Below are 23,021 nucleotides of genomic sequence, written 5' to 3' on the forward strand. Positions count from 1 at the left end.
TATTTAATTTTATATTAGATATAATATACTAATTAACAAAGTTAAGGGTCTAATACATCTATGAATTCAGATAATTGGAAGAAGCTTTAGAATATAGATCATTTTGTTTGTCTTAAAGCTACATATTCATATTCTGATAAAGAAGAAAATCATGTAAACTAAAATCAAATATTATATTATTCATTATAGCAAACTATAAAAATAAACTAATACATAACAGAATATGAAGCCACATATTCTATAAAAATATTATTTGAAAAAAATCTTCAAGCAATTGCAGTTTACTCCATATTTTTAAGCAACCAAGGTGCTGGGCTAGTAGACTCGCTGGAAAAAAAATAATATTATAGAAATTATGTTATATAGATAAACTTATATAATTTTTAAATTAATAGATATTTCATTTTCATTTATGTTTTAAAGGGAAAACATGTAGTAAAAAATCATTTACATATATAGAATTCAGAAAATATTTCTTTTTATTATTTATATGTTTTCAAAAAAGATAATTTAAATGAAAAGATAATTTAAACTATATTAATAGAAAAAAATTAAGTACTGACAATTATGTATAATTTTAATTCATAAAGGGTATTCGTATAATTGACTTTTTGAGGATAAATATAAGTGTGACACGTATGAAACTGATTTATCAAATAATATTATAAAAATAATTTTGAAACAAAATGTTTCAAAATCAATTTTTGTTTCTTAAATCGAGCTTAAATTCACACAAAATTAGATGATTAAAGGCAAAATGGTTGAAAAAAAGACACATGCATAACTACCTACACATACCCCCATAAGCATATTAATTTACTTACAAATGCTTTATTTTGGTTTATATTTTAATTTGCAACAAAAACCATTTTATTTTACTAAATAACGAGCCAAATCCAATCATGTTGCTCGCCATGGGCTTATTTTGTGCATATTGTATATGCTAAAGTAAGGTGAAATGGGTGCAAGGGTTAGTTACAATTTTTTGAAGTAAATCAAAAAGTACCCAATTTTATTTTGTTTTGGTAAAACCAATTAAAATCATGTTTAGTTAGATCAACAAAAGATACAACACAAAAGAAGGTTGTAACCGAAAATAAAATAAAATAACAAAATTTTAGGCTCACTTGTCAGAAGCAAAAGATACTAACCAAATTATACATAGACACCAAACTAAAGTAGAGTAAGAGAGTTTCTAAAAAAAAAAAAAAAAAAACTTACTGAAAAGACAAAATCCAAATCGCTTGGTCACATGAGAAAAACTCAATGGTCATATAACATTTGTATTTAACACATTGCACTTTAATATCATAAACTTCTTCAAAAATAAGGGGGTTGGGACAACAAAAAGCAAACTTTTTGCTTTGTGGAAACATAGAAACTTCTTAAATCCATGATTTGAAGAAATTTTTGATGTCAAACTAGATGATATTCTATGCAAAAGAGAGAGGATAAAAAGATTATAAATATGAACCGGATTCTATATGGATCACCGGGTTTATCGGTTCAGCAGCGAGTTCAAGTCAGATATTTCTTAACATAAATATATAGATCAAATTCAAAAAATAATATTTAGTACCAACTAACATTTTTATCCAAAAATCAAATCCGCAATTTCAAAGCGCGGACCAAAATCTAGTTTTGAGATTATTTAGCGAGTTGTAGTTAGTTCTTTTCCGTATTACAGTATTGTACTACGCACATACTATATGTTTTTGATTTAATATCTTTTCATATGCTTGTAGAGAACAGCTTGAACAATGTGTTTCATTTTTTCAATCAGAACTCCGACTATGTGTTGCTGGTTTTTGTTTGAAAATAATTGTTGAGGTGTGACCTTGATTAAGGTCAAGGTTATGTCACTTATGTGCAATGTTTTTAAACCCGACCTGGACACTGAACCGGACGACTTACCGGGTTGCTGGGTCACTGGATCGACCGCGGGCGAACCGCGGGTTAATAAATGAATTAATTTTATTATATAATAATATATCAGCTATGTAAATAAAAATATAGAAACTAAAGTTTAATATTTTCTAAATATTTTTATAAACATAAAATAATAGTTTGGATATATATATTTTTATGTTAAATAACAGTTAGAAAATACTTAACTTTAATTTCTATATTTTTATTTTCATTTGATATACAAAATATCAAAAAATAATTTAGACGATTTATAATTTTGTCTAACAAGATAAGAGTTATGACATCTAAAAAATAAAGACATAAAATTTATAAATATTTAAATGTTTAATGTGAATAATAAATTAAATTATACAAAATAAACCAAAAGTAAAAAATCATTATAATAAATTATCAATAACGGAAATAAACTAACACTAAATCACATTAACTAGTTTTGGTTCTCTGGCATAGTGAAATCTTCATTAAAATCTAAAAATCACAAATATAAAACAGAAAAGGAAAAACCTAATTTTTTTTGTCAGTATATAACTTCATAATTGGAAATTTAGAATATAAAACATAATCTAAAAACATAATTAAAAATTTAAAAAAAAAGTAAAAGTAAAAGTTATTTATTGGTTCAACCAGTGGTTCAACCGGTACCGGGTTCCGGGTTTTACTGGATTTTTGTGGGTTTTTGCGGGTTTCTAAATATTGTGTTTTTCACAAAAACCCAAACCTGATTTTTTCTGGGTTGTCGGGTTTACCGGTTCAACCGCGGGTCTGGGTCGGGTTTCAAAACACTGCTTATGTGTGATGGGGTTTGCGTATGATGCTGTTTACTTGCAGGCAGTGAGAAGGGACAATAAGCAACGGTTTAGCCTCGTTGAAGAGGATGGAGAGCTCTTGATCCGCGCTAACCAAGGCCATTCCGTCACGGTAAGAAAAGACTCTTGATTTGCAGTTTATCTTGTCTCATTCTAGTTTTGATCATTTTTTTCTGTGAGAATGCTATGTACTTATAGTTTCTGCTTATATGTCTTTCTGTGCAGACGGTTGTATCCGAGAAGTTACTTAAACCAATATTGTCACCGGAAGAAGCTCCAGGTAAAAGCAGTACTAGGACATTTGTGTTTTTTTTTCCACTTGTGTTCTGTATCGCATTGTTTCCTATGTTCGTTTGTTTTGCTGTAATGGCAGTGTGTGTGCATGGAACTTATAAGAAGAATTTGGAATCCATCTTAGCATCTGGCTTAAAGCGTATGAATAAACTGCACGTTCACTTTTCTTGTGGCTTGCCAATAGATGGTGAAGTGATAAGTGGTAAGCTACTTTTGATGCTGTTTCTGAATAATTGCATATGCACATTTATCTGGGAACTGATGACAATTTGATATGATTTTGGCTTAAGGCATGAGAAGGGATGTTAACGTCCTAATCTTCCTTGACATCAAGAAAGCTCTTGAAGGTTTAGTACTAGAGCTCAATTTTTTTTTTGTCTATTAACAATATTTATCTCCTTCTAAAGCATTAGTTTCACCTTTTGATTTTTCTGTTGATGGAATTGCATTCTACGTTTCAGACAACAAGGTGATTTTGACTGAAGGCATTGATGGTGTAGTACCTGTTGATTACTTCCACAAGATCGAGTCTTGGCCTAGTCGACAGCCAATTCCTTTCTGATTACTTTTTTTTTTTATGGACAACATCATTGACTTATTACCACCAAACAATGCAACTGGTGAAACAAGTTTTTTTATCAGTCACGTTTTAATCTATTCTTTTATCGATTTTCATCTGTTAACAATACACCAATATTTGATCATGGCTGTTGTTTCCATACTCATAAGTTAATAGATATTTCAACTAATTTATTTGGAGCCTACTTAGAATTTTATGTTTTCGTATATTTTATTAGAATTGTTCATCAAATATCATTTTTTTAATGGAACTCATGTGAGATGATTTTTAATTTTATATGTATGTTTATTGCTTTAATAAAGTTTTATAAGCATGGATCCTATAATTTTTATTGGTGAATCTAACACTACTAAAAGTCGAATATGAAGAGTAAAGAGGGTGTCCACGTCAACCATTAAAATCAACCAATAAGGTTGCTTAGTTTTTCCACGTCAAACCGAATTGGACTGGTCTTGGGCTGTATTTTTTTTTAACCGTGAAAAACGAAGAAACATGTTGATCAAAAGCCCTGGTCCGATAAAGTCGGATAATGTCGTGAATCTTTGACGTCTCTCTTCTCTTCGCTCTTTGGAAACCCTAAATGAATCTCTTCGACAACTCCTCCCTTCGCCGTTTCCCCTTCCTCAACGGATAGATTAATCGACACCATATTCATTAGTGAGCAATGAATCCTCTGAGTTTCTCATTAATGGATTCTTTTCGCCTTATCCTCTCTACCTCTCTTTATAAGTCTCTTCTTTTCACAGAATTGTTACAGAAAAAAAAAACACTCAAACGATGAATTCCAGCAGAAAATTCCAAAACGATCTTACCGCGAATAAACCAAACGGAAAAGACGATGTCTCCTCAGAAGTCTCCGGCGATCCTAAGTCGAAGAAACCAAACGGCAAATCCGTTGACTCCTCTGCCGAGCTGCTATGTTCAATGATAAAAAAGGAAGAGGTCGTCTCAACTGGAGATCTTCCCACGCTCATCTCAGACTCCAACGAGCAGGTAACTCATGATTTCACTATACTTTATTACTCAGATCAAAATAGAAACAACGAATGGTAGTCACCTCCGCTACTGACTGCTGAAAAAAGATCAAAGCTTTATTTTATTTTTTTCTCTTTTCTTCTTTGTATGACTGCGAAAGATTTTTCATTCTGTGTATTAACTGATAGTTCAACCGATTGCTTTATAACTACGATGTTATCTTATATTTTCTTCTCTTCGTTTTTGTTCTCTGTTTCTTTTTATGTGAATCTAATTGATAAAAATGTTCCTCTTGGACATGTAAATTGGTTTCTGACTGGTGCTTGAAGCCTTGAAGATATACCTCTGTATATTGACTTCTCTCTATGAAAAATTACTATTCTAAAAGGATGAGAGCAGGTAACTAAATTTTTTAGCTTTTGAATATTTTTAGTTGTTGAATCTTTTACTGGTTTCTGCTTTGTAGCTCTCAAGCTGTTTTGATGGTCGTTACATGTTTTTGGATCTTGCAGTTTTCTATTTTCAGAAAAATGATCATACCGTCGGAAGCTCGATGGAGAGCTGGAAGATGCAGAGCAAAAGGTCCCGGAAATTAGGAAGACAGATAATAACGTGTGTGAGTTGTCTATGAAACAAAAACCGGCAACTAATGGGGTAAAGAGAATGATGGAAACCATGGAGATTCTAATGACGCTGGAAAGAAGCTATGAGTTGATAACATCAATGCCGACAGTGGTTTTCCTGAGGCAGAGTATCCTGGTGACGATATTCCTGGAGCTGGAGCTGTTACAACAAAGCTCTCTCAAGGTGTGACCAGGGAAGCCCCAGAAACAAGCATTGGGATGGTAGAAGGAACTACAACTGCCACAGCTGTCTTACCTCCTGAACCTGTTCCAAGTGGATTCACTGCTGAGAGGTCACCGCTGCTGGAAGACACGTTGCTGCTGTTTTTTTCTCCTTTTTCTTTCCTTTCTCACTGTGAAATATTGATTTAAATGTTTACAAATTGAACTCCCTCCAGAATAAAATTAGACTCATGTACGTGATCGATGTACCCAGACTGTTGAAGCATTATTCAGCCAAGAAACAAGAATCGCGTGTTAGATTTATCAGCATCCGGTTAATGGATCCCCAATCCTGTACTCTCGCGCTGCAAGCTTATTTAGAAGTGAGATCACTACTTTGATGTCACCAAATGAAGAAGAAAATATAACATACAAAAATCTTTCTTTTGCTAGCTATGTTACAATTTTAATTTTGATACTAAAATCAAGAAAACTAATATGGAGTAGAGAGCATCAATGGTTGCTCAGTTTGCTGCAGAAACCATCTTAAGAAGGGTCCATGTCGGCACATAAATATGATGACACGCTATAAATTGAACTTATCTTTGCTCCATTAGAAGCTTAGCTTAAGCTTGCACGATCAGAGGTATTTAATTCGTCTGCATAAGTTTAATTGTTTGCATAGGACATATAAAATTTATCACGACACTGATACTGCTTTGTTTATGCGTATATTGGGAAACTTCAAAAAACAATCGGTCTTTGGATCATCTCACTAACTCAAAATAAAATTGTGAAAGAAAAAATGAAAAGTGGAAATTTGATTGAAGTAAAATATCGTCCAAAGTTGTATGCCGACTTTCTTTATATTTCTGGTTCGATTGTAATATATTGTAGAAATTAGGTATATTATTTATTCAAAAAAATATTTTTATTATATAAAATTAACCATGTGAATATGATACAATAAAAAAACATATTTCAGTATATACTTCTTAATTTTTATTTTCTTCATATTTCTTCATATTGATATTATTCTTTATTTTATGATGATTAATTATTTTCTGAGAAAGACAAAATAACAAAAATTATATTTTAAATAGAAATATAAATGATAAAATCAAAACTAAAGTATAAAAAAAAACATTTATAAAAAATTAAAATATCATTTTTAAAATAATAATGTTTATATACAGTTAGTGTTCTTTTTTTCGTAACTGGAGATGATGCCACATGACCTAAAATCTCGAAAACCACATTAAAGTAAAGTTTTTCTTCAAAATTATTGGATATGCAATACCGTGTGATTTAGACGACAAAACAGGCCATCATTTTGATTGGTTTCCCCCTCATTTTGAAGAAGTAATTCAGATGGCGAAACATGCAACCACATGCAATCTTTATAATCTTCTCAGACTATGGTTAATTAATTTATTCACTTTTCTTACAATAATTTCAGGACCAGTAATGTAGAAAGTGAAATAAATTATATCTTCATATTACTGCACAAGTGACCTATCATTGTTTACATGTGCTGTGCATATATGATCTGAATAGTAGAAAGTGAAATAAATTATATCTTCATTTTACCGCACAAGTGACCAATCTTCCTCTGAGTTTCTTTATACGCCGCTTACCGTGTTCAACTACAGCTTTTGTTCTGTCACAAGGAGTCCTATGTCGTTAAGGTTTTTGATTCTTGAATATTCTCTTCACCAAGTTTATATAGTGAGCTGATTCATTCTTCAATTTCTCTGTAACATCACATGCAGTTTATGATTATTTTTTTAAGGCAGAGCATCCGTCTACTTTCTACCTCACGTACTATAATTTGAAAATTTTCTCTGGCGAGATGGATCGTTACGAGCTAATGGTGAAGTTCCAAAGTGATCTGAAGATTATAAGTGATTGCCTTGATGCTTGGTCCTCATTTTGTTATTTTCTCTAGCAGGAAATATATGTTGAGAAACTTCATCAAAGGGACTATTCTAATCTCAAACTTGAAGTAAATTAATTTATTTCCATTTTTACACTTAGGAATATAATTTGCTACTTGAATATAATTTGCTACTTGATATCATCGGTGTTAGCTATTTTAGATGAGAATCTCAACCTCTCATTAAACCCCTTTTATGCATAAGTCATCAACTATACGTCGAATAAGGCTTACAAGAAGAGCATGCAACACTTTTCCTTTTTGGTTTCTCATCTAAAACTCTTAACTTCACTTTAATACTTTTTTGGTTTTTCATCTAATACCATCATTTTACTGGCATGCTCCCTCCAGAGTTGCAGGCGTAAGTGTATGGTTCACATGCTTCTTTTGATGAGACTGAAAGGTTTGTGGAAATTACTAAGAAAATTACTTCTTACCAGGCAAATGGACAAGATGTGATCATGACACCGTAAATGTGGGTTCTGATCTTAAGCTATAGAGGTGAAGTGAGTAGTGTGTGTATTGTATTAACATGCTAGACTTGATCAATTGAGTAGCTTCAAATTGCTTTTTCTTGCAGAGTGCATACTCTGTATGGAGCTCGAGATTAAAGAAATCATGGAATCCAGTCCGAGAAAGGATATATAGTGCTAATGACGATAAAGAAGTTGGGACTAACTAAGAGGGAGGTAAGAAGATTTTGTCTTAAGATTAGTCCAAAGTGATTCCCTGATCAGATCATTGTCACGTGAATGATTATAGGTTCATACAAGTGTATGCAGTCTTAAATATCAAGTTTTGGTAATGGTTTGTCTAAAAAAATTGTTCTTTAGTTTGGTTTGGCTTGGACAATGATACTACTTTTACATTTGGATCAATTTTTTATACAATTTTATTTCTATTATAAAACTTTTCAATCTCATAAGAACCCAAAGATTCTAAAATCAAAACAAGGTTTAAATCAGTTGTAAATCTTACACATTTTTATACAGAACAAAAACTTAACACAATGTATTTAAATCATAACCAGTTTTGTTAGTTTTTACTCATCTTACTTCTCATTCTATATATGATTTTAATTTGGTTAGATACAAGATAGTGAATAAATACAAACAAATTTTAGAATTTCTACCAATTTAATAGTTTAAAGTCGATTGTAATATGTATATACATGGTCTATGTTCATAAATGTAATTTCTTTTTAAGTTAACAAAAAATTATACGAATACCCCGGGCGTAGCCCGGGAAAACCCCTAGTTAGATTAAAGACTTATGAAGAGTCATAATGTACTTTGGTTTATTGTGGATAACTTTATTTTTAAAAAATCTTGTAGATTATAACATTTTTAAGGTTTGTTTCATAAAAGCCTATTTGATTAGTTTACTGATGATTTGAATTACATATTTTTAAAAATGTTGTGTCAAAACATAATATAGTACTGCTATTAAAATTTTAAATGTCGATGAGTAAATAATTATATTTCATTTTATCGATAAAAAATTTAAATGTCGATGAGTAAATAACTTAACCATCTAATTTCAGTTTAATCATATATTTTATTTTGATGTATAAACTATTTGTATATCTTGACGTACTTTAACATTAAGCTTATCAATTTTGTTGATTTGAATTTTTGAAGGAGTTAGCATATAAATTAAGTTAGTTAATTTTTTTAATTTTTTTGTTTATCTTAATTAATATTTTTATTTTCATTCTTTTTTTTTAGAAGTGGTAATTTTTATTTTGCATCTAGGAGAAGTGTGAGCGAGCAATAGACTGGGCATTGAAACTCGAGCCTTTTATAAAACATATGGTGAGAGACTCAAATGAAGAAAGAACCTATCTTTTGTTAGACTAAACTTGGCTTTCGATTATTTGATTTTCAGGTAGTCGTTGCTCAAAAAAAAAAAAATGATCTTCAGGTAGTCTCTGGTGGAGTTGCTTCAAACCAGTATGTGCGGTTTCGACTCAATAGCATTGTCGAAACAAGAACCTGAAACTTGTTTGCCTTCCTCCTAGCCTTTGCACAGACAATGGTATCTAGAGTTGTTGAGATTTGTCCTGCTTGTCAAAACAGAGAATATACATTAACAGTTCAGTAATCTCTCTCTCTCCCTCACAGGAGTAATGGTGACTTGGACTGGTCTGGAGCATTTTCGTGTAGGAAGATTCAATCCACCTCCACCTGCAATTGAAGCTGATGATTTTGTGGTACGTTCTTTAAACAAAGAACAACAATACTTTAAGTTGAATAAACGAAAGATTGTAACTTTGTGATTGATGTGTGTTGAACTTAGTATGATCTTCGACCAAGGTGGCCTCGTGGAGAGGAGTACGCACAGGGGAGAAGCGAAGCTCGTTCTTTGAGAACCGCACGCGTTCATCCCTCTCTCACTTCAATCATCCTTGTAACTACATTAACCAACGCTTTTCCGGTTAATTATTAAAATCAATTCAGTAAATCTTCATACCCGGTTATTTTAAACCAATCCGGTTTCAATTTTACTTATAGAGACACATCAACCCTACCGCAAGGAAAATATTTTTTTGTGGTTGATTAAAGAATTTCAGTAAACCAATGGTTAATCTCATATCCGGTTACTCCAAACCGTGTCCGGTTTGATTTTGCTTAACACTCTCAAAGGCGGGGAAAATCGCCGGCGATTGAAGAAAGCTTTCACTCGCGACGAACCTTCATGGAGACGTGGAGGCTACCGTTGTCGTCTTCGATCAGAGGAAAGCTGATATCCGCCGGCTACACTTCCCTGTCGTCGATTTCATCCGTCTCCTCCACCGATCTCGCTCGAGGTGATTTCATCCGTAACTGACAGAGATTTTGAATCGCTTCATTGTTAATTTCTCCGAGATGCAATCGATTTCGTGTATGACTGACTCTCTCAGTGTGTGTTGAGAAACAGATGTTAAAATCACAGAGAGTGAAGCATTTGAGATTTTGAAGATGGCGAATCAAGTCACTGGATCAAGCTCTTGCAATGGAAGAAGCTCTTCTCTCGTAAACGGTAAGGTTGTGATGAATCACTTGGAGCTCTTGGTGGCGTTTGTTTCACTGAAGGATTCTCTTTTTGAAAATTTGAAGGAGCAAGGAATGCTTGGGATATGCTTCACGAGGAGGAAGCTTTGCCTCGCATTACTACGTCTTGTTCTGATCTTGATAAGATCTTGGGAGGTGGAATAAGCTGCAGGGATGTTACAGAGATTGGTAAGCCACATCTCCTTTACAGAGATTGGTAGCAGCAAGTTATAGTTTTAATCTTTTGTTTATTATTCTCTGCAGGTGGAGTACCAGGTATTGGCAAGACTCAGATTGGGTAAGAGACGCTTCACTTCACGTTTCCTTTTGCTTTGTCATCTTCTTTACACTTTGGTTTCCTTTGAATCAGGATCCAGCTCTCTGTGAATGTTCAGATTCCTCGTGAGTTTGGTGGTCTTGGAGGAAAAGCGATATACATCGGTATGCTTCTTTAACAGTCACTTGATTGGGCTCTTCTTTATTGTTGACGCTTGCTTTTGTGTGGTGGTACAGATACAGAAGGTAGCTTCATGGTGGAGCGTGCTCTACAGATCGCAGAAGCTTGTGTGGAGGACATGGAGGAATACACTGGATACATGCACAAACATTTTAAAGCGAGTCAAGTGCAGATGAAACCTAGAGATATCTTGGAGAACATATTCTACTTCCGTGTCTGCAGTTATACCGAGCAGATCGCTTTGGTTAATCATCTTGACAAGTTCATCTCCGAAAACAAAGATGTAGGTGTAATAAGACTTTTAGTTCATAATCTAGTTTTCATGATATTAAGTTATTAACGTTTTGTGATTGCAGGTTAAAGTGGTAATCGTAGACAGTATCACGTTTCATTTTCGTCAGGACTTTGATGATTTAGCTCATAGGACACGAGTGCTTAGTGAAATGGCTTTGAAGTTTATGAAGCTTGCCAAAAAGTTCTCTCTTGCTGTAAGCATTCATCTTAACTCTCACTATATTTCGAGGTTGCAAATCACATCCATAATGAACTCTTTTACTTCCAATCTCAGGTTGTGTTATTAAACCAGGTGACCACAAAGTACACCGAAGGCTCGTTTCAGTTAGCTCTGGCGTTAGGTTGACCAAACTCAGATCAAACCATCTCTATTTACTAATTATCATTATCAATAATCATTCATTTGTTTATTTCAGGCGATAGCTGGTCTCATTCATGCACCAACCGAGTGATTCTGTATTGGAACGGTGATGAGCGTTACGCGTATATCGACAAGTCCCCTTCACTTCCTTCGGCTTCCGCTTCGTACACTGTAACTGGTAGAGGTCTAAGAAACTCCTCATCAAGTAGCAAGCGTGTCAAGATGATGTAAAGACACAACACAAGCACACGAGTAAGCTTTCTACGGTTTCCTTTGCTGCGTGTCAAAATGATGTAAAGACACAACACAAGCACATGAGTAAGCTTTCTCCCGTTTAGTTTTGATTTTGATTGAAGAGACTGGTTTGTCCGGTTAATATCAGAACCGGTACAAGAGTTGGTGGATTAGTGACTAATGATAATATATTCCTTAAATCTAAAGCAATTATGTTCTTCACCAACCCCTGTCATGAACATGGCTTTTGCTTTACACACCAACTCATGTTGCACCTATTCTCTTATTTTGACTTTTAAAACAAAGAAAAAAGTTGAAAGACGTAGAGGATCAACGAACAAGACTGTGTTATTTCTGAATCCAACGGTCATACTTTCTTTAGCTTGTTTTGTCCTTTAACGAACACGAGGAGTTGGCGAGATCTGTTTGGTTCTCTCTCTGTCACTCTCAATATAAAAGTGCAGAGAAGCATTAGTCTTGTTCTCATTCTCTCTCAGTTCATCAGCAGAGAGCATCCATGGCTTCTTTAGCGTTCTCTCAAGCTCTCCTTTCTCGAGCCACCTCTCACAATGGCTCTAACAAGCACGTCTCTGTTCCAGCTTCCTCTGTTCTCAAAACTACTTCTCCACGCACCAACTTCTTCCACAGTCAACGCAGCGCCTCCACGAGCAATCACACTCTCCGTCCTCTCGTCCGTGCATCCGCCATAGAGACGACTGACACAACAACTGATTCAACCCTGGTTGATAAATCGGTCAATACAATCAGGTTTCTAGCCATCGATGCAGTTGAGAAGGCTAAATCTGGTCATCCAGGTCTTCCAATGGGCTGTGCTCCTATGTCCCACATCTTGTACGATGAAGTCATGAGGTATAACCCCAAGAACCCTTACTGGTTCAACCGTGATCGATTCGTTCTCTCTGCTGGACATGGATGCATGTTGCAATACGCTTTGCTTCACCTCGCTGGCTACGACAGTGTCAGGGTTTGTGGATCTCTTCTTACTCTATTGCTTTAGATTATTCTCTAGAAAAGAAATTTTGAGCGTTTGGATTGTGTTTATTAGGAGGAAGACTTGAAGAGCTTCCGTCAATGGGGAAGTAAGACGCCTGGACACCCTGAGAACTTTGAGACCCCTGGTGTTGAAGTCACTACTGGTTTGTTCCTTTTCTGTTTCAGTTCTTGTCAGAAGCTTCTCTTCTCTGTAATGTTAACTCTACTAAATCATTTATAAATGTTTAAGAATTGTTTATAAAAATTTATAAACTCAAACCTTGTTTAAGAATTATATATAAAAATTTATAAACTCAATCCTACCGTTTAAATATTAAATTTTAAACAATAATATTTATTTATAGTATTTTGATTGAAAGTAGTATCCAACTTATTGTATTTCAAATAATTTTTCTTATTTTAGTTGTTGCCAACGTGCAGGTCCTCTTGGACAAGGTATTGCAAATGCTGTTGGTTTAGCTCTAGCTGAGAAACATCTAGCTGCTAGATTCAACAAACCTGACAATGAAATCGTCGACCACTACACGTAATGACATTTGAATCCTTCTGTTTGGTTTTCTTGATTTTGTGTTTTTGGTTCTGATGTTGTGTGTTTTGGATTTTTAGTTACTCGATTATTGGAGATGGTTGTCAGATGGAAGGGATTACAAATGAAGTTTGCTCTCTAGCTGCCCACTGGGGACTTGGGAAGCTCATCGCTTTCTACGATGACAATCACATTTCTATCGATGGAGACACAGAGATCGCCTTTACGGAGAACGTGGACAAGCGCTTTGAAGCTCTAGGATGGCATGTTATTTGGGTGAAGAATGGTAACAATGGATATGATGAGATCCGTGCTGCCATTAAGGAAGCTAAGGCTGTAAAAGACAAGCCCACTTTGATTAAGGTGACTACTACAATTGGTTATGGATCTCCCAACAAGGCAAACTCGTACAGTGTCCACGGAGCCGCGCTTGGTGAGAAGGAAGTTGAGGCTACCAGAAATAACCTTGGATGGGCATATGAGCCGTTCCAGGTACCTGAGGATGTTAAAAGGTAACTGGAACTAGCTCCACTTATGTTTTATGTTTGTGTTATGGTGACCTGCTTTGGTAATTTACTTTGCTTAAATTCTCTAGCCATTGGAGCCGTCACACCCCCGAGGGAGCCGCTCTTGAAGCTGATTGGAATGCTAAGTTTTCAGCTTATGAGAAGAAGTATCCAGAGGAAGCAGAAGAGTTGAAATCTATCATCTCAGGTGACTTGCCTGCCGGTTGGGAGAAGGCACTTCCTGTAAGTATAAACTTTCTCATAATCTATACCTTTTAATTGGTGTTATGTAAATGACTTACTTACAGGCAAAATACGTTTCAGACATATACACCAGAGTCACCAGGTGACGCCACCAGAAACCTCTCTCAGCAATGTCTCAACGCTCTCGCCAAATCCCTCCCCGGTTTCCTCGGCGGTAGCGCCGACCTCGCATCTTCCAACATGACACTCCTCAAAGCCTTCGGAGACTTCCAAAACGCTACACCCGAAGGAAGAAACCTCAGGTTCGGTGTCAGGGAACACGGCATGGGAGCTATCTGCAACGGCGTCGCCCTCCACAGCCCTGGCTTCATCCCTTACTGCGCGACGTTCTTTGTGTTCACCGACTACATGAGAGCCGCGATGAGAATCGCAGCTCTCTCTGAAGCCGGTGTTATCTACGTTATGACGCATGACTCCATCGGTCTAGGAGAAGATGGACCGACTCACCAGCCTGTTGAACACTTGTCCAGCTTCCGCGCCATGCCGAATATCATGATGTTCCGTCCCGCTGACGGGAACGAAACAGCCGGTGCGTACAAAATCGCTGTCGCTAGACGGAACACGCCTTCTGTTTTGGCCTTGTCTAGACAAAAGCTGCCTCAGCTTCGGGGAACGTCTATTGAGAACGTTGAGAGAGGGGGATACATTATTACTGATAACTCTAACGGTAACAAACCGGATGTGATCTTGGTTGGAACTGGCTCGGAGCTGGAGATTGCTGCTAAAGCTGGAGAGGAGTTGAGGAAAGAAGGGAAGAGTGTGAGAGTCGTTTCGTTTGTGTGTTGGGAACTGTTTGATGAGCAAACGGATGCGTACAAGGAAAGTGTGTTGCCATCGGAGGTGTCGGCTAGAGTTAGTATCGAAGCTGGATCGACGTTTGGATGGGGGAAGGTTGTTGGAGGGAAAGGGAAATCGATTGGAATTGATTCGTTTGGGGCAAGTGCACCGGCGGGGAAGCTTTATAAAGAGTTTGGTATCACCGTTGAAGCTGTGGTTGCAGCAGCTAAGTCACTTATCTAAAGAAGTATAAGGGTTTGGTTTCGAAGTAAAGAGAGGTTCTTCCATATAAGCATTGTCTTCTTTGTCCAAGTATAAAAATGTAAGAGAGAAAATAAAAATTTGTTTCTTGCATGTGACGTTTGTAACTGAAACCATGAACACAATACTTATAGCCAATGTTCAAGGCGCTTTATATTGGATTATTGATTAGGCGGTCGAGCTTTTAAAAAATGGTTATAGAAAAATCGTTTTGAGATCCGATATGCCGAGTAAGATGTTTAAAACACTGCTAATACGGTAACAGTAATACCATTGTCAAGTATAACCTTTCTGCGTATAAGCCTTTTCTACCAGAAACAAAACAGATAGACAATGTCCAAGCAAGAAGATTTTGTAGCATATATACGAGTGCTTCATGGGCTTTTTGTTAAAAAGATCCGTTAACTTTGTTGAGGCCCATTTAAGACCCAGATCATTAAAGACCCGTCACGTGGAGAACATACTTGAAACGTGGCATATTGTTATTGGCTATTAGAAAGTGATCATACCATCCTCACCAAACCTCTGTTGTGTTATGTTTTCTTTTTTTGTAAAGCCGCCATTACAAAACCTTTCTTCTTTCTCTAATTTAATTATTCAAACAGTTTTCTTTTGTAAAGTTTCGTAATTTGAGTTTGGTTAGGTGAGTTGAAAGATCAAAAACTAAAACTTTGATCTTTCACATTTTCGTCGATTGCTTTCAATCGGATGGCACAAGCTAGCAGAATCTGCCACGGCGTGCAGAAGCCATGTGTTGTGCTTCAACCCATCCGAGAAATCTCGGGTCTCATCAAGCTACCCGGATCCAAGTCTCTCTCCAATCGGATCCTACTTCTTGCCGCTCTATCTGAGGTGCAGTTTTCTCTTGTAGTGATGGGCTGGGCTGGGCTGCCAAACAAAAGGCCTGGTATTTCAGATTGTTATGAACCGGATTTTACGAATTTAACCGGTTATGGAATTAAACGTTGACTAATTTTATTACCAATGTCTCTCGTCGTGGTCTCAGTGTGTCGGCTTCTTCGTCTTCCAACTTTGAGCATCTTCCCCAAATTTTCACCTCTTTCTTCTCTCATGGATGCTTCGAATCTCGGTTCTTCTAGCAAACCGGCCTTCTCTTCCTTCTCACAATCCAGCAGAAGGTACACTGAGTCAACGTTTTTTTTTTTTCACATTAAAGGTTTGGTCTTGATTCGATTATGATGTTTTGATGAATGTAGCGGAAGAGGAAACGAGAGAGATCGGAGACCTCAGGGTCCTGGCGGCGGCGGTGGAGGAAAAGATAGAATTGATGCTCTTGGAAGACTCTTGTAAGTGCAGTCCTTATTGATTTTGTGAAGAAAAGTAGAGATTGTTAGGTTGAGATTAAATATCTTTTTGGATGAATCAGGACGAGAATCTTGCGACATATGGCTACTGAGCTTAGACTGAACATGAGAGGTGATGGTTTTGTTAAAGTTGGAGACTTGCTTCAGCTGAATCTGAAAACGTCTGCAAACGTTCAGTTGAAGTCTCATACCGTTGATGAAATTAGAGAGGTGAGTTTCCGCTAATCTTTCATTGGGTGGGGTTTGTTTATGATGCTGTTTAACTTTGCAGGCAGTGAGAAGGGACAATAAGCAACGGTTTAGCCTCGTTGAAGAGAACGGAGAGCTCTTGATTCGCGCTAACCAAGGCCACTCCATCACGGTTAGAAAAGACTCTTGATTTGGTCGCTTTCTCTCTTTGATCTTCTATTTGTAGTGGTTTGACTTTCTGATGTCTACTTATAGCTTCTGCTTTACTGCTTATGCCTTTCTGTGCAGACGGTTGAGTCCGAGAAGTTACTTAAACCAATATTGTCACCTGAAGAAGCTCCAGGTAAAAGCAGTACTACTATAGGACGTTTACTTGAGTCTTTGTATCAAATAGTTTCTCATTTGCTTTGTTTTGTTGTAATGGCAGTTTGTGTGCATGGAACATATCGGAAGAATTTGGAATCCATCTTAGCATCTGGCTTAAAGCGTATGAATAGACTCCATGTTCACTTTTCTTGTGGCTTGCCAACAGATGGTGAAGTGATAAGTGGTAAGCTACTTTTGATGCTGTTCCTGAGTAATTGCATTATGCACATTTATCTTCCTGGGGATTGATAACAGTTTGATATGATTTTTGGCTTAAGGCATGAGAAGAAATGTTAATGTCTTGATCTTCCTTGATATCAAAAAAGCTCTTGAAGGTTTAGCACTAGAACTCAAAATTCTTTTTGTATAATAACAATATTTTATGTCCTTCTAAAACTTTCTTTTGATCTTTCTGTAGATGGAATTGCATTTTACGTTTCAGACAACAAAGTGATTTTGACTGAAGGCATTGATGGTGTAGTGCCTGTTGATTACTTCCACAAGATCGAGTCTTGGCCTAGTCGGCAGCCAATTCCTTTCTGAATATTTTTCTTTATGGACGACATCATTGACTTATTACCACCAAACAATGCAACTGGTGAAGCAATACATCAATATTTGATCATGGCTGTTGTTTACATTATCATAAGTGTGTAACCAATGCTTGCAGAAACATTGCAACTCGTTTATATTATGTCTGTGTTCTTTATAAATATTTCGGAACTCTTTCAGAATATAATTAAAAAGCTTGTTGTTCCTTGAAATGATCAAAACCATAATTGTAACTTGACAAAAACAAACACTAAAACGAAAATGAAAACACAAGTCTAGTTGATACGAATAGAAACGACAACTTCAATGCACTGCATGCTCTCTAAGCAACAAGAGTGGAGGCAGTTGTAAACTCGCTGCAAAGAAAAACAATTCAAGATTTATATCAGAACCTTTACTTAGCAAAATCATTTCTTCATCGCTTAACAGAAGACAAACCAAATTAAGTTACATGGATGCTGGACACTTCTTACTCTATTGCTTTAAGATTATTCTCTAGAAAAGAAAATTTGAGCGTTTGGATTTGTTTATTAGGGGGAAGACTTGAAGAGCTTCCGTCAATGGGGAAGTAAGACGCCTGGACACCCTGAGAACTTTGAGACCCCTGGTGTTGAAGTCACTACTGGTTTGTTCCTTTTCTGTTTCAGTTCTTGTCAGAAGCTTCTCTTCTCTGTCTATTCTCTGTTTCAGTTCTTGTCAGAAGTCACCCTGAGAAGTTTCCTTTTTATAGGGAACTACTGTGGTGGACAACTTGTTGAACAGTGATGACATCAACTACATCTACATGCTTGATGCCTTGAACAAGCAGGGACTTAACGTGGAACGTGACAGTGTAAACAACCGTGCTGTTGTTGAAGGATGTGGCGGGATATTCCCTGCTTCCTTAGATTCTAAGAGTGATATAGAGTTGTACCTTGGCAATGCAGGAACAGCCATGCGTCCTCTTACCGCTGCAGGCGGCAACGCTAGGTAAGGTTAAGTAGCTTTTTTGGTATCTTAGTTATGTCAAGAATAGATCCTAAAATTTAGTAATCAGTACTTGACTGCACTCCTCATGGCAGCTCCTTTAGCTCTCGGAGACGTGGAGATTGAGATGGTTGAAGTTGATGGAGCGTTTTGGTGGTTAGTGCCGAGCATAGTGATAGCTGGGATCGTTTCTTTGTCAAGGGCGGTCACAAGTACAAGTAGGATTTGTTTCTTCTTCCTTTTCCGAGATCACATAACTTAGAATTATATTTGACAAAATTTGATTCAGGTCTCCTGGTAATGCTTACGTAGAAGGTGATGCCTCTATCGGTGAAACTGTCACTGTTGAAGGTTGTGGAACAACCAGTCTTCAGGTAATTTTATCAACTCTGAATCATAACATTTTTTTGAAAAATCGAAGCTCTTTTTGTATGAATATCAAAGGGAGATGTGAAATTCGCAGAGGTTCTTGAGAAAATGGGGTGTAAAGTGTCATGGACAGAGAACAGTGTGACTGTGACTGGACCATCTAGAGATGCTTTTGGAATGAGACACTTGGGCGCTGTTGATGTCAACATGGACAAGATGCCTGATGTGGCCATGACTCTTGCCGTTGTTGCTCTCTTTGCCGATGGTCCAACCACCATTAGAGACGGTAAGTATACCTCTCTTTGAAACATGCCTTCTCTAGATAGACTCATAGCCATTTGGTCAATGTAGTGGCTAGCTGGAGAGTTAAGGAGACGGAAAGGATGATTGCCATTTGCACAGAGCTTCGTAAGGTAAGCTAAGCCTGTCTCTCACGCTCACTTTTTTGGTTTTTAGTGCTCGTTCTAAGTAACTGTTTGTGGTTTGTGCGTTCAGCTCGGAGCTACGGTGGAAGAGGGTTCAGATTATTGTGTGATAACTCCACCAGCAAAGGTGAAACCGGCGGAGATTGATACATATGATGATCATAGAATGGCAATGGCATTCTCTCTTGCAGCTTGTGCTGATGTTCCAGTGACCATCAAGGATCTTTCCCTGACTACTTCCAAGTTCTTGAAAGTATCACAAAGCACTAAAATAACCTTTAAAACCATTTATCTTTTCTTTTTGATCCCAACTCTGAGATATGTTTCTTTCTCCCTGTTTGCCACTGTAACAATATTAGAACACAGACACAGTACTCTAAGATGGAATAGTTGAATCGGTTTTGGGCCTTTATACATTAGGGCTGTTTGTGAACTGTGATATCTAGAGAGAAAAACCTCAATCTCAAAACCAAACTGAAATGCTCTTAACTCTAACTAGACCAATTATTTAAAGAACATGGCATGATCAAGGTATAAGATACATTTCACTGTTTTAACATTAGTACCAAAAAAAAAACATTTCACTACCATTGTAAAAAGGACCATCACAGTTTTACACATGACTTTGATAACTTTCAAGTCTATAGCAAGGCAGAAATTATAACAACAATATTTGTGGAGGCAACTGCAGGTGGTGACTATTGCCTGAGAAGAATTTGATGAACATCTACTGGTATGTTCTCTGCCATAATGACAAAAAAACAAATACATAATTTTAGATTTTAAGTTTAAATAACGATAAATAAATAGTATTATAAAATAAATTAACAAATTACGTATATCATCCAGCTCTATCCCAATCACACGACCTGGTGCATTCTCATGTAGCATTGGATCAATGTGGTTGGCCGGTTGTCAATTCGCAATCATTATATCCCGAACACCAGTCAACCAAGCCACCCAAAGTTCCTCATGATTAGCCTACATTTTTAAAAAAAGAAAATTAGAAAAAAAGTAAACAAATCAATGTTGATTTAGCGATATAAATATTTATACCAGTATATGCCACTCCACTATAAAAAAGTTATCATTAGATGCAGTGCCGTGCGAAGAGTTTTAGGGGCCCAAGGCAAGTTTTAAAAATAAATTTATTTACAATCGTAATGAAAATAATTTTCTAATATGATATATTATTTTTACCAAATACACAAGTCTAATATTGTAAAAGAATAATTTTATAACGTAAATATGTTATATTATGTCATATAGAAAAAAATACATGAATTCAAAAAAATGAATGAATTAATTTTCGTAGAAATGTTTTTTTTTTTAAATAAGTCTAAACCACTATATTAGAAATTATTTTAAATTTTGGGACCCTCAAAATAGTCATATTAATCGGGGACCTGAGGCGAATGCCTTTTTCAATACACTGTAAGCATGCCTCTGGTTAGATGTGCAACACACCCTCTTCTTCCACTGCTTGTAGATGAATAACTCTGACTCTATGAAACATCTGAAAGAGTTCTAGCCCATCACACGACAATGTGTCAACCAGCTCAAAATGCATCCTCCTAAAATAAAGCTATTTATGCTATTTATAATTGGTTATGTAAATCACACATATTTGATATTAGTAACATGAGTAAACACAATTCATCACATATGTGAACGACTTTGGATATTTGACCAAAAATCAATATTGATGGGTATATGAGGGATCTTGATCATTTTAAAGATATGAAAAAAATATTGAAGTTCTCAAAATAAATTAAAGAAAAACAAAGACTTTAGTGAGCAAGTTTGCAATGAAAACTTTTTCTAAATCACTTTTGATTTTGATGTAAAAGAGGCGAGAAAAAAAAATTAAACTTTGTATTATCTAAGCAATTAACATTAGTGGCTGGAAAACATTTATCTATCACTTTTTAATGTTCAATCAAATTTCAGCTTCCTCTTTCACCTTTTGCATGATCTAGTAAGGGTCATGCATTGTTTCATTTTCCTTCATTTGGTTCAATAATGTGTATGATTTGGGCATGCTCATTCACTCTTTAAGTGATCTTTTTTGGAGCAAGTGGTGCATGATACATAAACTAAATTTGAAAAAGTTATATTAGATCTTGGATAACCAAAATTACATCATGGGGAGAAACCAAAGTTATATCACACAAACCATTCATGGAAAAAGTAAAATTACATAAGGTAGAGTGGAAATTGAAATTACATCATGTGAAAAAATGAAAAAGTTATTCAATAGTGTTAAAAATCCAAGTTTAGTGGCAACTTGGTTCATAAATTTATGCAATTAAAATAGTTTTTTTTTTTTACAGAACTTAGGTTCACCCCTAGGGTGAACTTCTAAATTCACCCCATCCTTTAAGACCAATCAAAGTGACATATAGATTATTAATTAAAAAATATTAAATTAAATAAAAAATAGCTACAAAAAATAAAAATGCTAATTTTAACGACACTAACGCTACCAGCTAAACCCTAATCTTAAATTTTAAACTCTAAATTCTAAATCCAAATCTAAACCCCTAAACCTAAACCCTAAACCCTAATCCTAGACCCTAAACCCAAATTATATACCTTAAACCCACAAACTAGACTATAAACCTAAACTATATACCCTAAACCAAGTCTTAGACCCTAAACCAAGTCTTAGACCCTAAACCCAAACCGTAAACCTTAAACTCAAATTAGGACGAGAATCTTATGCATTTTTTTTTGGATTTGATTAGGACGAGAATCTTGAGACACATGGCTACTGAGCTGAGATTGAACATGAGAGGTGATGGGTTTTGTTAAAGTTGGAGACTTGCTTGAGCTGAATCTGAAAACGTCTGCAAACGTTCAGTTGAAGTCTCATACTGTTGATGAGATTAGAGAGGTTAGTTAGTTTCCACTAATCTTTCATTGGGTGGGGTTTGTTTATGATGCTGTTTAACTTGCAGGCAGTGAGAACTGAGAAGGGACAATAAGCAACGGTTTAGCCTCGTCGAAGAGAACGGAGAGCTCTTGATTCGCGCTAACCAAGGCCACTCTATCACGGTAAACAAACAAAGAATCTTTATTTGCAGTTGATCTTGTCTCTTTCTAGTTTTGATCATTTTTCTGTAAGAGTGCTATGTACTTATTGTTTCTGCTTATGTCTTTCTGTGCAGACGGTTGAATCCGACAAGTTACTTAAACCAATATTGTCACCGGAAGAAGTTCCAGGTAAAAGCAGTTCTAGGACATTTGTATTTTTTTCACTTGTGTTCTGTATCGCATTGTTTCTTATGTTCGTTTGTTTTGCTGTAATGGCAGTGTGTGTGCATGGAACATATAAGAAGAATTTGGAATCCATCTTAGCATCTGGCCTAAAGCGTATGAATAGACTGCACGTTCACATTTCTTGTGGCTTGCCAACGGATGGTGAAGTGATAAGTGGTAAGCTACTTTTGATACCGTTTCTGAATAATTGCATATGCACATTTATCTGGGGACTGATGACAATTTGATATGATTTTGCTTAAGGCATGAGAAGGGATGTTAACGTCCTAATCTTCCTTGACATCAAGAAAGCTCTTGAAGGTTTAGTACTAGAACTCAATTTTTTTTTTGTTTATTAACAATATTTATGTTCTTCTAAAACTTTAGTTTCACCTTTTGATTTTTCTGTAGATGGGATTGCATTCTACATTTCAGACAACAAGGTGATTTTGACTGAAGGTGTTGATGGTGTAGTGCCTGTTGATTACTTCCAAAAGATTGAGTCTTGGCCTAGTCGGCAACCAATTCCTTTCTGAT

General features: G+C 36.0%; 5 protein-coding genes and 1 long non-coding RNA gene across 8 annotated transcripts; all 6 read left to right on the forward strand.

Moving 5' to 3' along the window:
• The first annotated feature begins 2,724 nt into the window (after positions 1-2,724).
• Positions 2,725-3,302, forward strand: LOC106453397 (tRNA 2'-phosphotransferase 1-like). The gene is made up of 3 exons (XM_013895646.3): positions 2,725-2,847; positions 2,961-3,015; positions 3,109-3,302. The coding sequence occupies exons 1-3, from the start codon at positions 2,725-2,727 to the stop codon at positions 3,300-3,302; spliced, it is 372 nt and encodes a 123-aa protein (XP_013751100.2).
• An 87-nt stretch (positions 3,303-3,389) lies between these two features.
• LOC125609249 lies at positions 3,390-5,693 on the forward strand. Of its 2 annotated transcripts, XR_007339656.1 has the most exons (3): positions 3,988-4,266; positions 4,356-4,983; positions 5,097-5,693. It is a non-coding gene; the product is annotated as an uncharacterized LOC125609249 (long non-coding RNA). The 2 variants fall into 2 exon arrangements; XR_007339655.1 differs by having other exon boundaries at positions 3,390-4,983.
• Positions 5,694-9,888: 4,195 nt separating this feature from the next.
• On the forward strand, positions 9,889-11,883 carry LOC106450907 (DNA repair protein RAD51 homolog 3). The gene is made up of 9 exons (XM_013892713.3): positions 9,889-10,114; positions 10,225-10,326; positions 10,404-10,526; positions 10,602-10,635; positions 10,708-10,778; positions 10,851-11,077; positions 11,151-11,282; positions 11,363-11,429; positions 11,505-11,883. The coding sequence occupies exons 1-9, from the start codon at positions 10,003-10,005 to the stop codon at positions 11,678-11,680; spliced, it is 1,044 nt and encodes a 347-aa protein (XP_013748167.1). The 5' UTR covers positions 9,889-10,002; the 3' UTR covers positions 11,681-11,883.
• A 317-nt stretch (positions 11,884-12,200) lies between these two features.
• Positions 12,201-15,195, forward strand: LOC106450752 (transketolase-2, chloroplastic). The gene is made up of 6 exons (XM_013892491.3): positions 12,201-12,668; positions 12,750-12,840; positions 13,118-13,223; positions 13,304-13,735; positions 13,819-13,972; positions 14,054-15,195. The coding sequence occupies exons 1-6, from the start codon at positions 12,201-12,203 to the stop codon at positions 15,011-15,013; spliced, it is 2,211 nt and encodes a 736-aa protein (XP_013747945.1). The 3' UTR covers positions 15,014-15,195.
• Positions 15,196-15,572: 377 nt separating this feature from the next.
• On the forward strand, positions 15,573-17,675 carry LOC106450908 (tRNA 2'-phosphotransferase 1-like). 2 transcript variants are annotated; one of them, XM_013892715.3, is made up of 9 exons: positions 15,573-15,938; positions 16,038-16,170; positions 16,249-16,338; positions 16,419-16,566; positions 16,628-16,717; positions 16,834-16,888; positions 16,973-17,095; positions 17,190-17,246; positions 17,330-17,675. In XM_013892715.3, the coding sequence occupies exons 1-9, from the start codon at positions 15,740-15,742 to the stop codon at positions 17,452-17,454; spliced, it is 1,020 nt and encodes a 339-aa protein (XP_013748169.1). In that variant the 5' UTR covers positions 15,573-15,739; the 3' UTR covers positions 17,455-17,675. The 2 variants fall into 2 exon arrangements, with proteins under 2 accessions (XP_013748169.1, XP_013748172.1); XM_013892718.3 differs by having other exon boundaries at positions 15,636-15,883.
• Positions 17,676-22,023: 4,348 nt separating this feature from the next.
• On the forward strand, positions 22,024-23,020 carry LOC125609585 (tRNA 2'-phosphotransferase 1-like). The gene is made up of 5 exons (XM_048781103.1): positions 22,024-22,119; positions 22,394-22,448; positions 22,539-22,661; positions 22,749-22,805; positions 22,896-23,020. The coding sequence occupies exons 1-5, from the start codon at positions 22,024-22,026 to the stop codon at positions 23,018-23,020; spliced, it is 456 nt and encodes a 151-aa protein (XP_048637060.1).
• The last annotated feature ends 1 nt before the right edge of the window (position 23,021 follows it).

The sequence above is a fragment of the Brassica napus genome, chromosome A5, assembly GCF_020379485.1.
Source record: "Brassica napus cultivar Da-Ae chromosome A5, Da-Ae, whole genome shotgun sequence".
Lineage (NCBI taxonomy): Eukaryota > Viridiplantae > Streptophyta > Magnoliopsida > Brassicales > Brassicaceae > Brassica > Brassica napus.

Bases quoted from the DNA above. Each gene is read 5' to 3' on its own strand.
- LOC106450752 (XM_013892491.3), top strand. From the start codon at position 12,201: ATGGCTTCTTTAGCGTTCTCTCAAGCTCTCCTTTCTCGAGCCACCTCT. The intron at 13,736-13,818 runs GTAACTGGAACT...TAAATTCTCTAG, and splicing joins GTACCTGAGGATGTTAAAAG to CCATTGGAGCCGTCACACCC. The intron at 13,973-14,053 runs GTAAGTATAAAC...AATACGTTTCAG, and splicing joins GTTGGGAGAAGGCACTTCCT to ACATATACACCAGAGTCACC.
- LOC106453397 (XM_013895646.3), top strand. From the start codon at position 2,725: ATGGGGTTTGCGTATGATGCTGTTTACTTGCAGGCAGTGAGAAGGGAC. The intron at 2,848-2,960 runs GTAAGAAAAGAC...CTTTCTGTGCAG, and splicing joins ACCAAGGCCATTCCGTCACG to ACGGTTGTATCCGAGAAGTT. The intron at 3,016-3,108 runs GTAAAAGCAGTA...CTGTAATGGCAG, and splicing joins GTCACCGGAAGAAGCTCCAG to TGTGTGTGCATGGAACTTAT.
- LOC106450908 (XM_013892715.3), top strand. From the start codon at position 15,740: ATGGCACAAGCTAGCAGAATCTGCCACGGCGTGCAGAAGCCATGTGTT. The intron at 16,339-16,418 runs GTAAGTGCAGTC...TGGATGAATCAG, and splicing joins GATGCTCTTGGAAGACTCTT to GACGAGAATCTTGCGACATA. The intron at 16,567-16,627 runs GTGAGTTTCCGC...TTAACTTTGCAG, and splicing joins CCGTTGATGAAATTAGAGAG to GCAGTGAGAAGGGACAATAA.
- LOC106450907 (XM_013892713.3), top strand. From the start codon at position 10,003: ATGGAGACGTGGAGGCTACCGTTGTCGTCTTCGATCAGAGGAAAGCTG. The intron at 10,115-10,224 runs GTGATTTCATCC...GTTGAGAAACAG, and splicing joins CTCCACCGATCTCGCTCGAG to ATGTTAAAATCACAGAGAGT. The intron at 11,430-11,504 runs GTTGACCAAACT...TGTTTATTTCAG, and splicing joins TCAGTTAGCTCTGGCGTTAG to GCGATAGCTGGTCTCATTCA.
- LOC125609585 (XM_048781103.1), top strand. From the start codon at position 22,024: ATGGGTTTTGTTAAAGTTGGAGACTTGCTTGAGCTGAATCTGAAAACG. The intron at 22,120-22,393 runs GTTAGTTAGTTT...CTTTCTGTGCAG, and splicing joins CTGTTGATGAGATTAGAGAG to ACGGTTGAATCCGACAAGTT. The intron at 22,806-22,895 runs GTTTAGTACTAG...ATTTTTCTGTAG, and splicing joins CATCAAGAAAGCTCTTGAAG to ATGGGATTGCATTCTACATT.